We start from the raw sequence: 15,883 nt of genomic DNA on the forward strand, positions 1-15,883 counted from the left end.
AAAATATTAAATGATGAATAAAACAGATATGAGTCAAATTACAGAAAACTTAATTTTCTAATAAACTACGAGTACTTGATATAAATTATTATATTTTTATGATTTAATTGATAATTAAAATGTATTAAATTTTAATACAATTAATACTTAATTTTACTTTTTATTTTTATTCTTTATTATTCTTTTATTTTATATTTCTATATTTATATTTTATATTTCTTTTTATTCTTTTTAATATTTTTAATCTTTATTTTTATTCAATTAATAATTAATATTACTTACTAACGCTGGTTTTACTTTTGTCTGAATTTTAGTAAAATAAAAGGAAAGATATAATTATACACGTAACTTGATATGAAGAAAAATTAGACAAGGAATTTTATGCGACCTTCACTCTGCTACAACCTAACTACAAATTCCGAGCTCAACGAAACCAAAGAAACAGGTCATAGAGGACATATAAACAACAATCACATTGCCACGTGATAGTTTACGATAAACATTCGTTTGAATTTTCGAATAAAATCATATCTTAATACACTATATTACTACGACGTGAAACAAGAATTCTCATTTTTTAGAAACATGCAAAATTTGCTAAATTTACTTGATAATTAAGAAGTAAGGATTTTTCTTATGATAATAATGATCTAAAATATAAAATATTTGAATTTTTTCACGTATATTGTCTAAAATATAAAATCTTTTATTCATCTCGTAATATAGTAATAAAATATTTCTCACGAGCGCAATTTGAACAAACTTGATCGTCCATCAATGAGAAATCATTGATTCTCTGATCGAAATGATGATTCCAGTTTTACAAGTTAGACATTTATGACAGAATAATATTCTCTCATTCTCTCATTCTCTCTCTCTCTCTCTCTCTCTCTCTCTCTCTCTTTCTTTCCTCTCTTTTCACGATCGATCAAAACGAACGAGCGTTTTCCATCGGAATTCGTTAAGTTTATATTATTTGTTATCCGTCAAGCGAACGGTAGGACTTGAATGAAAAACGCGAGGTTTCGACTTCTCGTTTTCCAATTTTGCATATCTCAATGCTTGCAACGATGTCGGGTTACCTTATCGTTTTCCATTTAATATAAACCGCTTAAAAAAGAAATGCGCCCGTGTGAAACCGATATTTATGTGAGTGAATTTTAGGTACATTTCATAGATAGTCAAATAAAAACACGTTTTGTTTTCAGATTTTCTTCGAACTGAAACGAATATATTATTTCAATATATTCTTTGATAAATATATTCCGACAAAAAAAAAAAACAACAGGAATTACTCTTGGTAGTATGATATTTATAAACAAGTTGAATAAAAGATTATTAAGGAAATATTATATATGTACGTAGGTAAAAGATGTTTTCAATTTGTCGTTATTTTATTAAAATGTTAATGGGTTAATATAGATAATAATAATAATAATCATTCTTTCACATTACATACGTTTTTTTTTCCTTTTATATTCTTCTCGCATTATTAATATTTCATTTTCATCAATTAGTTTCGATTGGTCTGAAATTCATTGAATTCGATAAGAAGAAATCGTTCGTATATTTTTTCTTCTTTTTTTTTTATCGACATGTATCTACTCCATTTTTTTTCTTTTTTTTTTTTTTGTAAGAACTTATCGCAATTATTTAAATATATTTGTTTACTTTATACGTATATATCTATATACATACATATAAAATACAATTCTAATCTCTTTAAAATAATGCAATAGCAGAAAATGACAATGAAAATATTTTTCAACCGAATTTCATTTTCTCATGGAACGAGTAACGATTCAAATTTTAAATACCCATTCTCTTTTAAAGATACGTCGGACTAATTGAGTTGAAGATTTTAACATCATTTTAAAATAAAAATGAAATGTAAGCTCACTTGACCTAGATATATATTTCCAACATTCCATTGAACCATGGATATAATCGAGATATTGCAGAAGATAAATGCCAGTAACGACCGGATAAGGAATCTTTCGAAGACTCTTTAACGTAACTCCAAGTCCATTTACGCTTTTGAAAGGCAATAACGTCATTACCAGAAAAGGGAGAGGAAATGTTCCGTAAACGTTTCGATATCTTTTCTTTTCTTCGTACGGTCATCTCCCAATCCTCTCCACCACCCCCCTTACCCGCTACTACCTCGCTCATTTCCGACCCTTCCCTTTCACAGCACGATCACAGGAATCGTAGGAACTACCTTGTCTCATCTCATTTCAATGGACCTTTTCGTGTCTCCTCGTAAGATAATGATTGCTTTTCTCAATTCCCTCGATTGTTTGCCGAAAGAATCCAGTCACCCCTGAGTCTCCACCCCATCTAAAACCTTATGTTCGATGAAATTGTTCGTTGATAACATTCTTCTCCCTTCCTCTTATTGGTCTTGGACTATCCTGAAGATAGAAAAGTAGAAAGGGAGAGAAAAAAAGAGAGAGAGAGAGAAAGAAAGAAAGAAAACAGTCCAATGTAAAAGCGAAGCCTATCCTTCGTTCCACCTACTTTTCTTTTCCCCGATGAATATCTCAAGACGTGGATTCGTTCTCTCTTGAACGGACGAACGGCTTTTCAAGAATTTGAAAGTCGAACGAAAATCGTAGGTACGCTTTTGTGAAACGAGTCGTTGTGAAAATAGAGCAAGAGTGTTATCCATCTCGAAGAAATTTGTCTATCCCCACTCTTTTATCCGATCATAGGGAATGAGCTTCGAAAGTAGACCGATCGATTGATCGTATCTACATATCGTTGTTTATTCTCATCTCGATAGAAATTGAAATAAGTTTGAAACAAAGTGTATTGTACTTTGTCATTGTCAATCATCGGTGATAATGATCAATTAGGTTTCATTTTATCTATGTAATTGGTATCAATTATTCGTCGACAATGTCGATAACTATATTTATACGCTGGGTATACTCTCCTTTGTGTTATCGTCGGAAAAATTGTTAATTAAACGGCGGACACGAAAATAAATGGCGTTATCGATCGAATCGTGCATTATACGAAATAAGGTATTACAACGTATATATGCATCGGACGATATATACAAAGCGTTCTTGATCGTGCCATAATCCTCGCCATAATTCCGTACACACTCATGCAAATTTAATTGAACATGCTACTGCAATTTACGTAATTATTGAAATGACCGTGCGTAATCAATAACATGAACATTTGAAATCTCTCGGTAATGCGTTTCCCCTTCTTTGAATTCTATCGATCTAAAATATACACGGTAAAAATATTTTATCATAAATTTTACAGTTAACTATAATATAATATAATATCAATTAACAGAAATCTGTCCGACATTCATTTTCAAATATTACGGATGGAGGCTCTTTCCGGTTGACCGCTAAATCGGAAACATTTCTCCTCGGGCGAATCGTCTCCACAGTGGCGACCAACTCACCACGTTTAATGATTTTGCAAGCATGAACACATATATGTACCATGGCATTTAACTTAACCATCCAAAATAACTCCTAAATCTGTTACAACTATTCTATAAATGTTCTAAGGAAAGTGAGAGAAAGACAGAGAGATCATATTTATAAAATAAAAATAATATGAAAAAAGAAACACTGTCGATTAATTTCTATTAATCCTGAAGAATATCTTTAGATTAATCAATATCGATCCTATATTTGATCTAACAATTAACAAACCATTCTTAAATAAATATTATAATCATAATACCAACATCAAATAATGTCCATTTACGAACAACATATTTAACTCTCTCTCTCTTTGTTTGCTTTCAATAACATGCATTTCACGATGGTAAATTAAATTAGTGGAAGGTTTAATGTACTGAGCGTGCATGCACGCGCGAGCACAACGATGCATACACTTACAACAAAGTGACACGCTTGTATGTAATTCAAATTTTGAACGAAATTCTAGCAAACTCGATATATTGTCCATATTAAAATACAACTTTTGATTCGAATAAAGTTGAGAAAAAAGAGAACAAGTCAGAGAGATATATATGTACGTGTGTATATATGTATATATGTGTGTTTATATCATATATATATATATATATATATATATATATATATATATATATATTATATACATATATCGTATAGTTAACAAGAAATATTTGTATAAACTTCGAAATGAATATTATACATCCGTAGCGAAATGAACCCGTTTACGTATATTTTAACATCGTTGTAATAAAATTTCAAGCTATTGTCACATTTTTTTCATTTTAACAACGTAACTTTCTACATAAAAGCGCCATTTCAACGAGGAATATTTTCAAAGGGCTTTATCGCAATGTAAATATGAAGGGGTTAAACTAATTTGTTCCCACCATTTTCAACGTGGCACGAGTACGATATTCCATGAATACTGAACACATTGGCTTCACCGTCAAGCACACTGTGCATATGCATCGATTTAAATGCACTGAGATCACAGCTTCGTTTGTATTATACACATATATCTAACACACAATACCGTTTCTTAAGAAGGGCTTTCATTGGTAGAGTCGAATCATCCTATTGTTCAACGAAGAACATCGAGTTCCAATTCCATGAGATCCTTGTTTGCCGATATTTATTTGACCGGTTTCATATTGGAAGAACAAGATGAAATTCAAATTTGCCGCCTGTGTAATCTCATTGGCGTTTTATTCAACGCGGGAAATTCAAATTTACGTCAAACGTGACAAGAAAAATCCGAAGGAATCCCATCGTCTACGTATGATACCTATAATGTCATTTTTGACAAGTATGAAACGTTGAAGAAAGACGTTTCTCGATTTATATAAACGGCATGAGTCGTTTATCTCATAGGAAAATATTTCGCGATCTGTTAAACGTTTTTAACGGTCAACGAAGAAATTCATCAATTTCATTCTCGCCTGTCCACTACAATCCTATCCTATAAATCTCGCCTATCTCGGCTCGTCGTAGTTCGTTGATTTCCACGATTAAAGTACATTTCTAGACGTTTGACCGTATGTTGAATGAACTTCTACAGGAAAATCTATAACTTCGTTGATCGTACATATCGAAGATTCGACTCGATATTTGCCTACAAACAAATATTAATTTTTAACGAATTATTCAATTTATAAGTATATTACATAGTATCGATTTATAAGATATTAATAAAGATTATTTATAAATCAAATATTTTATAACAAATAATCATATTTATGTGAATAAGTAAATGGATTACGTTTGTAGTTTTAATTTATGAAGAATCGATTAAAAATTATTTACATGAAATTTTTTATTTAAACAACAAAATTGTTAAATAGTTATTATAAATGTCCAAAGAAATAGAACAAAATTTACACTTTAAAATGAAATATAATATAATATAAATAAAATAAAATATATGTTTGAAGTCTTTAGCAACTTTTTAGTTCCAGATATGTCCATATGTAAATAAAAGATATTTACGCTAATCCACTGATCTATATACAATAATTTCTTTAAAAAGTCATTGATATAATGACATACATAAATACATGAAAATGTATAAATACTCGCACAGATAAGCGATACAAACAATTCTATTCTTTCATACATAAGTGTATTATACGAAATATGAATGATAATATTTCATAAACGATATCTTCGAAACCAAAAAAATTATAAAATCATGAAACAAAAAACAGTTTAAAGAAAACAAATACACTCTTTTATCAATCTATTGTATTTAAATATTATCAATATAATACAGTTCATTTAGTTAATATTTTTTTAAACGTGCATCTCGTAATTCGAGAGAACTCATATTCGAGGGAACTGTAAAATCGATTTTGTATTAAATTAATATCGTTGCATTGTAAGGGTGCAACCACAAGAACACGTTCAAATGTACTTCTCGCATCGAACCAACGATGTTAATCGATTAGCACGGAGAATCTTCCTCCGTTTCATCCTAATTATCAGAGTCGTAGATCAACTCTGATCGCAATGAATAAGGACGATGAAACAAAGTTCAGAAACCGTTGAAGGTTCTCGACAAAATATTGCTCGCCGCATTTCCGCTAATTAATGGGAGAACGCGATTTCTTTGATTCCCATGGAGCTAGATGCGTGAGATAGTTGCACAATAATAAATATTTCGTGAATATTTAAATGATAACAATATCTTTTATAAGTGAGATACAATTCTTCTTTTGTAGTAACGTATGTAATTAGTTACGTTGGCTATCTCTGAAAGAAGAATGTTGTCAATAATATTTAAAAAGACTCAAAAATCTTAATGATTTGAATCCGAAACATTGACCTGTTACGATTTAGATTGTGCTGGATATCTTCAATTGAGGCATAGCTATAATGATAGTGATAAAATTTGATTGTCTTACTGATGAATGCGAATCCTTTGATGCGACTGACTTTTGATTTCTCTCGAATTTCTGTCCAAGAAGATATTAATGAATGAAAAAAAGGAAATGGAAAGGGAGATGTTTAAGTAAAAAGTATTTGAAAAGGGAAAGCAATATCCTTATTGATCATGTCAGGATAATTCGTTCGAAATGTTTAAACAATTTCATGTGTGATCTTTTCTTCTAATGACCGTGTGGATTTATGAATGTGTTACATTGATATTCGAAAAATAGGCGTCAGATAAAACCATGTCTCGTTTTATCTGTTAGGAGTCTCATTGTTTGTTTATTATTCGGCTCTACGCCGTTTATTGAAGGCTACGTGCTTGACCAGAGATACCTAAGCTCGAACAAAGGTGATAATGTGTTTTTTACCTATGCATTTTCTTAACAAGTATCCAACGAGTTCCCAAGGACAGGTATTCCCAATAATGATATATTGCCCTTAGAAGAAAGTACTGTGAATAGCTGAGAGTTCGCACGTGTAAATCAACAAATACTTCTACATATATTTTTATATAAAATTTAATAATAATGATAATAATAAAACTGTATTTTTAATTATAATATACGATATAAATTTAATTGTTTCATTTAAAATAAAGAATGGGTGCAATATTTTTTTTCTCTTTTTGCTATAGACAGACTACATAAAAGTAGTATTACTCAATCATTCCTGAAAGCAAGACATTTTCTTATACAAAGAACAATCGATAAAATTTCCTAAGTATTTTACGGTATATCTACTGAAAAGAATGATCGAGTGTATGGAAAATGTCACCAGATCGGATACATAGAATTATTGGAAAGTTTAATCGCATAACGCCTAATGGGCTGGTCGTATTAATGATATGAACATGATTAAATTCTCTTCGATTGATGTTATCCGTATCGACGAGCAGTAATTATAAGTACTTAAATGTAAAATACCTAAAACGATGTTCACTCGAGAACATTCATGTCCCTCGAAATTACGAATGACGGTAAACTCGTCATAAATTTTCTTCCTTCTACTCATTTTCCATAACATCAATCAAGGACGTTTCTCAAAAAAAAGATCTTATTAGCCGAAACGACGAATTGAATAAATAACGCAATAAAAAGATGTTTTAGTTTTTATTTTTTTACAATATGTTTCTATGTTATTGCGAATTGTTAATTACGTAACTCTTACAAAATATTGTTATTTACATAAAGTGTATAATATGAATTTACTATGTACTATAATAACATTTGAAAATAAATTAATAGATTTTGAAAACAACTATGAAAAAAGGAATAATTGAATAATAAATATTTTTAAAGTACAAAAGAAATATATTTATTCCATGTACTAACTAATACATTTATATTACTTTATAACAGATCGTTTGAGGAAAATAGAAAATAATAAGAAATATTCTTTTTTTTTTAATTTTAACACTGAATATACAATCTTTCATTGTGATATATTACTTTCTTCAAACATTTTGTTTAATCATTGACAACTTTCGTCATTTAAGTCGTGAACATCTTTTTCTTTTGCTTTTTTTTTTCTTTTTACTTTTGCGTGATCCACAGAATGAAAATGTAATGTTTTTTAATGTTTCTTCTGTATCATACTGATTCTTCTATAGATGAATGTAATGAATTAAGAACAATATGATGTAAAAATGTTTTACATCATACATGTCCCATTTGTTGTAGATTTATCTTATTTTACAGTAAAGACTATATGTATTTACATTTTGCAAATATTTAAAAAAAATCTATTTTTCTATTTTAAATAACGATGATTAGTTCCGGCATTCAATCATTGCTGTTACTTATAATAAAGTGATTGGAGTGTTATCTATTTTCTTTAAATACAAACGTTTGTTGCCTAGCAACGCAACGGAGGCCAATCGTACACATACAATAAAGCAAAAACATTGTATTTATCTCAATTTGTTTGAACATAGAGACAAACTTTTATAGGAACATTTTTGGACATATGACAGTTAGTTAAAGATAATTTATCGACAAAGGTACCACCGAAACATACACCATTTTTTCAGAAATGTCCTCGATTGTAAAATCGTTGTTCGAAAATTCATAACTGAAAAAACAGCGAGCTGACGGATGAAAAATTCCAAGAACATGTGTATAGATACCTGTTGCCGATGAAATCCAATACGTCAAAAGTCTCTCTCATTCTCTTTTTTCTTCTATTTTTTTTTTCCCGTCGCCAATACACCCCTCCCCCCTTCCCCTATCTCGATAAAAGATACCATTTATGGACTATATTTAACAAAGGAAAATAATCGTACACAAGAATAGTTTTCTCTCGTTCGCAACTCAAATTCTACAAATTTAACTTTAATAACAATATTCTATCGGTACGGTGAGTACAAATAAAAAAGAAAAACTAAAAAAATGGAAAAGGTAGGTTTGTAAAAATACGAACTCTCTCATCGTTCATATCCATCAATTTCAAATCATCGTGACCTACATACGTCAATTTCTACACCTCTTTCTCTCTCTCTCTCTCCTTCCCCCTCTCTTCCCCCACCGCCAGCACTTCTCAAGAGATATTTCATTTTCAGATGTTCCCGCGTGAAGTTTACTCGACAAAAATTTTTCATTCAAAGAATAAACGAAACTCACGAGATAGTCGATGTAACTTCTAAGCCGATTTCGTTGCAGGCGCCTTTCTTATGCCTTTTCTCGCGTGAAACGTCGACTTATCCATTCTCGCCAAACGAAAACACCGTACATGAACGAAAATCAATAAAAAATTTCATGTCCTGTCGGTTTCGAGAGCGTTACTATTTTTCGAGCGAATTGCGTAAAACACATTTATCACTCAACGTATACGTCCGGATCGTTTGTAAACTTCTGAAAAATGACAGCCTGTTACTAGAAACTCGACCTATAAAAGCAATTTGCGTAAAGAACATTACAATTTTCTAAACTATTACTTAAGAATTTACAAAATTCATATTAGACAAGGGCAAAGATTATGAATTAACGAAAACATATTTAACGAATATATTTTTAAACGTAATATGTTGTAATGAATTTCGTTTGTTTTTTTACTTTTAATTCTCATTTAAAAAGTTTTAGAAATCATTAAATTCGCTCAAATATTATATCCAAAGTCCTATCAATAACTTTAGATAGCAATTACTAACAATAAAAAAACTACTTGCAATTACGAGCAAAGCAAAAATTACGCATACAATTTTTTTTTCTCTCGTCGTTTTGTAATTCGCAGAAGAGTTCGTTTTTCCAAACGGAAAAAATATGAGAAACGTAAAAAATATGAAATTCAATTCTCCTGCTCTTTTCACTTGAAGAGACCCTTCCCATTCTAAAAAGTTAGATAGTTTGGGTTTAAAATTCGTCGACGAGTCGAGCATAGAAAAGAAAAAAAGAATAAAAACAAAACCAAGAAAAAAGAAACAAAAAACAAAAAACGAGAAGGAACAAAAAATATGTATCGGGAACAAAATTGCGATCGATCGTTTGTCGTTATTTCGTTTCTGCTTGTAACCTCTGCCAAAATGCCCATTGGAAAATTTTCCATTCGACGATATTATTTAAATCCGCTTCGATATCGATGATCCAACAACGAGTTTGTCGATTTACACGACTGCAGATCTCGTATCGTTGATGCGGAAAGTCGATGTGGAAAGTTAGTTACCGTGTAAAATACACAAGAATTGTTATTCCTATCTATAATGGTAATCGTCGAACTGGCATACTCGCAAAATAACATCGATAAAATCTAATAATTAAAATTAAATAATGTCTATATCTACTTCCATGCTAACACGAGCAAGTATTTGTATCCTGATTGGAAATGCATAATTAGCGAATCAATACTTATCATTTATTTCAAGTACGATCGAAAATAATATCACAAATATTAATTTCCTCCATGATTTTCCAACGATCGAATTATTTTTAATACACGGAGAGAATGTCGAATAAAGGAAATGCGAATAATATTTCCTTGATAAATTCCAATAATAATTATTTTGTTAGTGAAAAAAAAAAAAACAAAAAAAATATCATCGATGCAAATTCGATTTCCATTGTTTATCGAGATATTCAAAGGTAAAACGAAAAATCGCTTATTCACTCGTGTAATTCATTTAAAACAGTACAAAAATAGAATTTCTTTGCCGTATAAACCAAAAGTATTCGAGGTAACATAGGCACGCGTTCTCCAAATTATTTTTCTCATTCGATCGATCATTAAGGAAAATTCAAAAGGTTTCACTCGTTTTCCTCGAGAGAAAGGTGATTTAGGAAAATCAAACGATAGAAGGTTCCTGTTGTCGAAAGTTCCTAACGAATAACGCTTAAATATGTACTTGGGAGAATAATTGCTCAATTAAATTCGCAAGTAGCCAATGAGAAGGTAGATAATAGTAAGTAGTGGTAATAGTAGTAGTAATTCACTTTCAGTTTAGAGTCTACAGAACGTACAGTCGGTTCTGTACTTATACCCTTGTCTTATTTTAGTGGAAGTGTCAAGAACTTTCAAAAAGAGATTGCTGAGTAAAAAAAAAAGACGCCGGAACCGTACAAAGCGAAAAGAAAGCGACTTGCACAAGAGAGTCAACCACTAGGGAGACTTAAACTGGAATGTACTTCTGACGTTTGTAGTAACTCGAACAGTTGCTCGGTCTGGCTGCGCGATTATATTTGATAGATCGAGAGAATCGAAGAGAAAAAAATAGAAAAAAGGAATACGTAGACTAAAAACATATTTAAAAAATCGTTTTACAGAATGACTTTTTCCGTAAAAAAGTAAATCAGGCTTTAATGTTGGATCTCGAAAGACAGTCAAGTTTAAAAAGAAAAGAAAAAGAGAGTCTCGTAAAAAGTGCCAAGTATCACGCCAAGCCCTACTATAAAATACAGGGAATAACTAATTTTGTAAAAAACGAACGAAATCCGATGGTTTCGATCGATCGTGACCTCGTAAAATTTATTGAATCATAACGTTTGCAAGTGCAGTGGAGTAATCGTGCATTTATACGTGCACGGTGATAAGAAACGAGGAAACGTTTCGGATAACTTGAAATTAAAATTTAAAAAAAAAAAAAGGGAGAATAATTATTTTCTAACTGACGTACTGAATCGTTAAGGAAACAGACAACGGAAAAGGTTATGATAACTCGAAAAATATACGATCCATTTAACTTTGAATGTATATTATATTAATAATACAATTATAAAATATTAAATATAATACAATTATTAAATATTATATTAATAATACAATTAGAACATTAGAAATATTTTTTTTCTAACATCTCTACGATATTATTTTGATAAATATTTTTCAAATATATTTCAACCAACGATTAAAAAATTCCAACTATTTATAATATTAAAGCACGAGAGAAAAGCGAGAGAGAGAGAGAGAGAGAGAGAGAGAAAAAAAAGACATAAAGAATAAGAAAATTTGTGAAACTACGTATCCGATATCAGCGTCCCTAAAAAAGAGCTCATTTTGTCGGATAAGCACTCTCATCGCTGACGCATAATATCTTATACGGGAAGACATAAGAGAAGAGTTTTATCATTTTTAAAATACCTACGGCGTGTATACATAACTCCCGTAATATATCCTTAATGTGATCCGGACCGACATTACAGCGGGATGTTTTACATTAAGGTCGTCCACCGTACTTATACGGTACCTTATCTCTCTGTCTCTTTCTCTCATGGTTTCCCGCTGGGGAACAATAGAGTATTAGTTTTGCTGCGGATACATATTATATAGTATTCACTAAGAAAATCACAGGAGAATGAAATTACGGCTGGAAAAAAGACAAGCAACAACTTTCATGTTTAATCCTATCGCATGAAAAACAAATATAATGTATAACGTTCGAATGATTTTAAAAATTGTTTACAGTGTGAAACTAATTCGTTCATCTATTTATCTTGACCGATATAAACAAAAAAAACATCGAACAACAAAATGTAAAGTGTGCGAGCGGGAAATTTTTCTTCTTTTTTTTTTATTTTTCTTTCTTCTTTTTTCTTTTTTTTGTTTTTATTCAACACCTATACGCGGAAAATTTTATGAAATTTTATCCGTTACAAGTGAAAATTTTCATCGACGTCGATGACAAAACGATCGTCGGAGTACGTTAAAAAAAGAAAAGGTATTTAAAAAAAAAAAAAGATAAAAAAACCATAAAACGCGAATATGTTTTATTACATTTTTCTCGTCCTTTTTACACGCGCGACACGATTAAAATTTTCGACATTGCTGCATTTTCAGTTCGCAAGCTACAAAAAGCTTTTCGTTCGAACATCGAACCATACAGAAAAAGACGGCTTTTATTTTTAGATTTATCGATTAATTTGATTTTTTTTTTTTCTAATACGCGTACTCTTCAAGTTTCCAAAAGTTGCTTAGGAATGAACTAAATGAAAAAGTTAGTTTCCTTCATTGGAACGAATCCCATGTCTTCACGATAGCATGCATTACTTTCATGCACTTCAAACTTTCTCTCTTCTCTTTTCTCTTTATTTTTCTTTCGTTTCTTTTTTTTTCTTTTTTATTTCGTTTTGTTTTTCCTTCTTTTGTTTATACTCCGTATATCGCTACGATAAACAATCGTCGTTTTCGGCTCTCTCTCCTCTTTATGAATTTTTTTGGCCGTCTGATTTTATTAAAAAACAAATAAAAATCTCGTTCACGTTCCGGAAACGAGAGGGAAATTACTTTCGCATCGATGCATAGAAAATAAAAGAAAAGAAATTAAAGGATTAAAAAAAAAAAGGAAAAAAAGAAAGACAAAGAAAAAATGTTCAGAAAGTAAAAGAAAAAGGAAAAAAGAAAAAAAAAAACAAACGGAGTACGCAAAATTGCCTGCTGCTCTTTTGAACGTCTCGAGGATATTTAATTTCGAGAAACAAGAGAAGGAAAGCGTTTGTAAATTAACAAATGGTAGACATGGGTGGTAGAACCGCATAGAAGGAAAATAATTTCGTTAAAAACTTACTCGCACAGACGCCCTCGTCCACTTCCCGCGTGTGAGGCAGTAGATTTTTGATTACACACTGCAGTCCGACCGCGCAGCTCCCGGAAAAGCCGAAAAGACCCCCGCATGGTTCGCCTTCAACGCGCGCGCATACTTTGCAACATCTGGAAAACAGAGAGAGAGAGAGAAACAGAGAGAGAAAGAGAGAGAGAGAGAGAGAGAGAGAGAGAAAAGAGAAAAAAAGAGAGAAAGAGAGAAAAAAGAAAAAAGAGAGAGAGAGAGAGAATAAGAGAAAGAAAGAGACACATAAAATGTATTATTTTATTTCTGTCGTATATAGCTCGTATATAGGTAAGTATGTATGTCGAAGGGGAAGAATATCTCGGACATTGCCCAGTCGTTTTTTCTGGGAACAAGATAATTAAAAAAAAAAAAAAAAGAAATGTGGACAGCAAGTTTGAAGTTATTGTTTTCTTAATTCATACTTTTAAGATTGTCTGTGTATTTAAAGTAAAAAATATTTAAAAATGAAATCTAATGGAATTTAATTATCCCGCTTAAACTCCCTCCCCTCCATCTCAATTCTTATTAAAAAATTTTGTTTGTAATAAAATGTCTGACCAATAATTAAGAAAAATATTTCTAAAATTTTTCGAGAAAATTAAGAAATAGTAAACATTGTTAAACAATGAACATAATACGTATATCTTTTTTATTCAAATACTCTCTTGTTCAACGAAATTTTCCGAAACTTTTGATTCATCTATCGCGTGATTTACATCGATTTGACGTATCCTTGAGAAAAGAAAAGAACCATAAAATCGTCGTTCGTGATAGGAGAAGATAGAACAAACAACGAATACGTGTAACTTGGTTATTTTCATTCAAACCTAACCTGAAGTTTTGCCCTTCCTCACCGAAAGAAAATTCTATGGGCTAAAAAAAAAAGAAGAGAGAGAGAGAGAGAGAGAAAATAAAAAGAGAGGTAAAGTTCACCCACGAGTAAAAAGCGCTAACGTTTTATAGGGCAACCGAACGTAGGAAGTTTCAATTTTCTGCCCGTTTGAACAAAGTAAAGTACAAACATTCTGTAAGAAACCAAATCCTATTCTAATTCAATAGAGACATTGACAAAAGTGAAATAATTTTCAATCGAGTTTCGTAATTCAAATACCATGAGAATACGATTGGAGTCAACATAACAAGCATTACATGCTAAACATTTTCCAATAAATTCCTGATACTGTGAATGACCGAACGATCTCATTTCGTGTCTGACAACAATCTATCCTCTCTTTCTCTCTTTCTCTGTCTCTCTCTCTCCCTCTTTCTCCTTTCCTTTATCTATTCCCCCTTGAATGAATCTAATCCATTTTGTCCTATATACAAGATATCTCAAAACTCATAATTGATCTTTGAGGAAACGAAATAGGGTAAAATTTTGAGACAAAAATTTCTCTGTCACTTTTCTTTCCGGTCATTATGGAGACTTTGAAACACCTTGTATAACATCATTATTTAACAAAAAAAAAAAAAGAAAATTAATATACACGAAATTTTACGAGGAAAAGATTTGATTTAATTTTTGTGTGAAAATCATAAGAGAAAAACATTTATATGAGCGCGCGCGTGTGTATTGTGTGAAAGAGAGAGAGAAATAAAGAAAAAAATAATATTTCAAACGACTTTAAATTTTCCGAAATGAACAAAACGAACCTCATATAATGAGTTGCGCTCTATCAACAGATCGTTATTTAAATAATAGAGAAATTACTTATGAGATAGCTATTTGCTATCTCATAAGTTTTCCGACTATTTTTCAGTTGAGACGTATAAATAATATCCAGTATTATATATCTCTGGTGTTAAATTAACTCTACATCAGCGTTAATATTTTTCTACGTTCGTAAAAATAAAAAATTTTTATTTAACTTAATTTATTTCGTCTAATTGATTAATCATTTTCCTCTGTGAATAAAACAATCAAATAAATTTCATTTCCATCAGTATCGATCGAATTGTGTTCAGTGGATATTCAACAAAATAAAATATTAATTTATAAAAATAATTAATAAATTCAAAATATAATTTGTTTTGAGGAACGTAGATCACTTGGATTTCTATGATTTATTTGTATCCATGAAAAATTGTATTTAGAATAAAATAACTAGATCGAAATATAAGAATATATTACAAACGTAATATATTTTTGTAAAGTAATCAAACGTTACGTTTGTATTTTCGTTAGATTAATCTCTGTATTCAACACGGTAAACACGTAGAAACGAATCCGTTCTTTCTCGAGTTGTCATCGAGATACGATCACAAACGCGAGAATTTCTTGAAGATAGAACGTGGAAAGCATCGACTAGAATTTATCTACGGAGAGAGAAGGATGGTGTTAAAGGAGGTGTACGTTCTCGTAAGTCGGCGAAGAGAAATGATGAGAAATAAGCTTGGCTGAGTACGAAGCTTCTCGCGATATTCTGTTGTTCCTTTTGAAATTCAATTTCTACCTATTCGAATCAGCATA

At 30.9% G+C, this 15,883-nt stretch overlaps 1 protein-coding gene across 1 annotated transcript in view; it reads right to left on the reverse strand.

The window, feature by feature from the left end:
* Positions 1 to 15,883, reverse strand: part of LOC124422726 (cysteine-rich motor neuron 1 protein-like) — a 314,191-nt gene that overhangs the window by 293,523 nt on the left and 4,785 nt on the right. Inside the window, exon 2 of the mRNA XM_046959567.1 lies at positions 13,372 to 13,514. Within this exon, the coding sequence (XP_046815523.1) occupies positions 13,372 to 13,514 (143 nt within the window). The remainder of the gene's footprint in view (positions 1 to 13,371; positions 13,515 to 15,883) is intronic.

This window comes from Vespa crabro, chromosome 3, assembly GCF_910589235.1.
Source record: "Vespa crabro chromosome 3, iyVesCrab1.2, whole genome shotgun sequence".
Taxonomy (NCBI): Eukaryota; Metazoa; Arthropoda; class Insecta; order Hymenoptera; family Vespidae; genus Vespa; species Vespa crabro.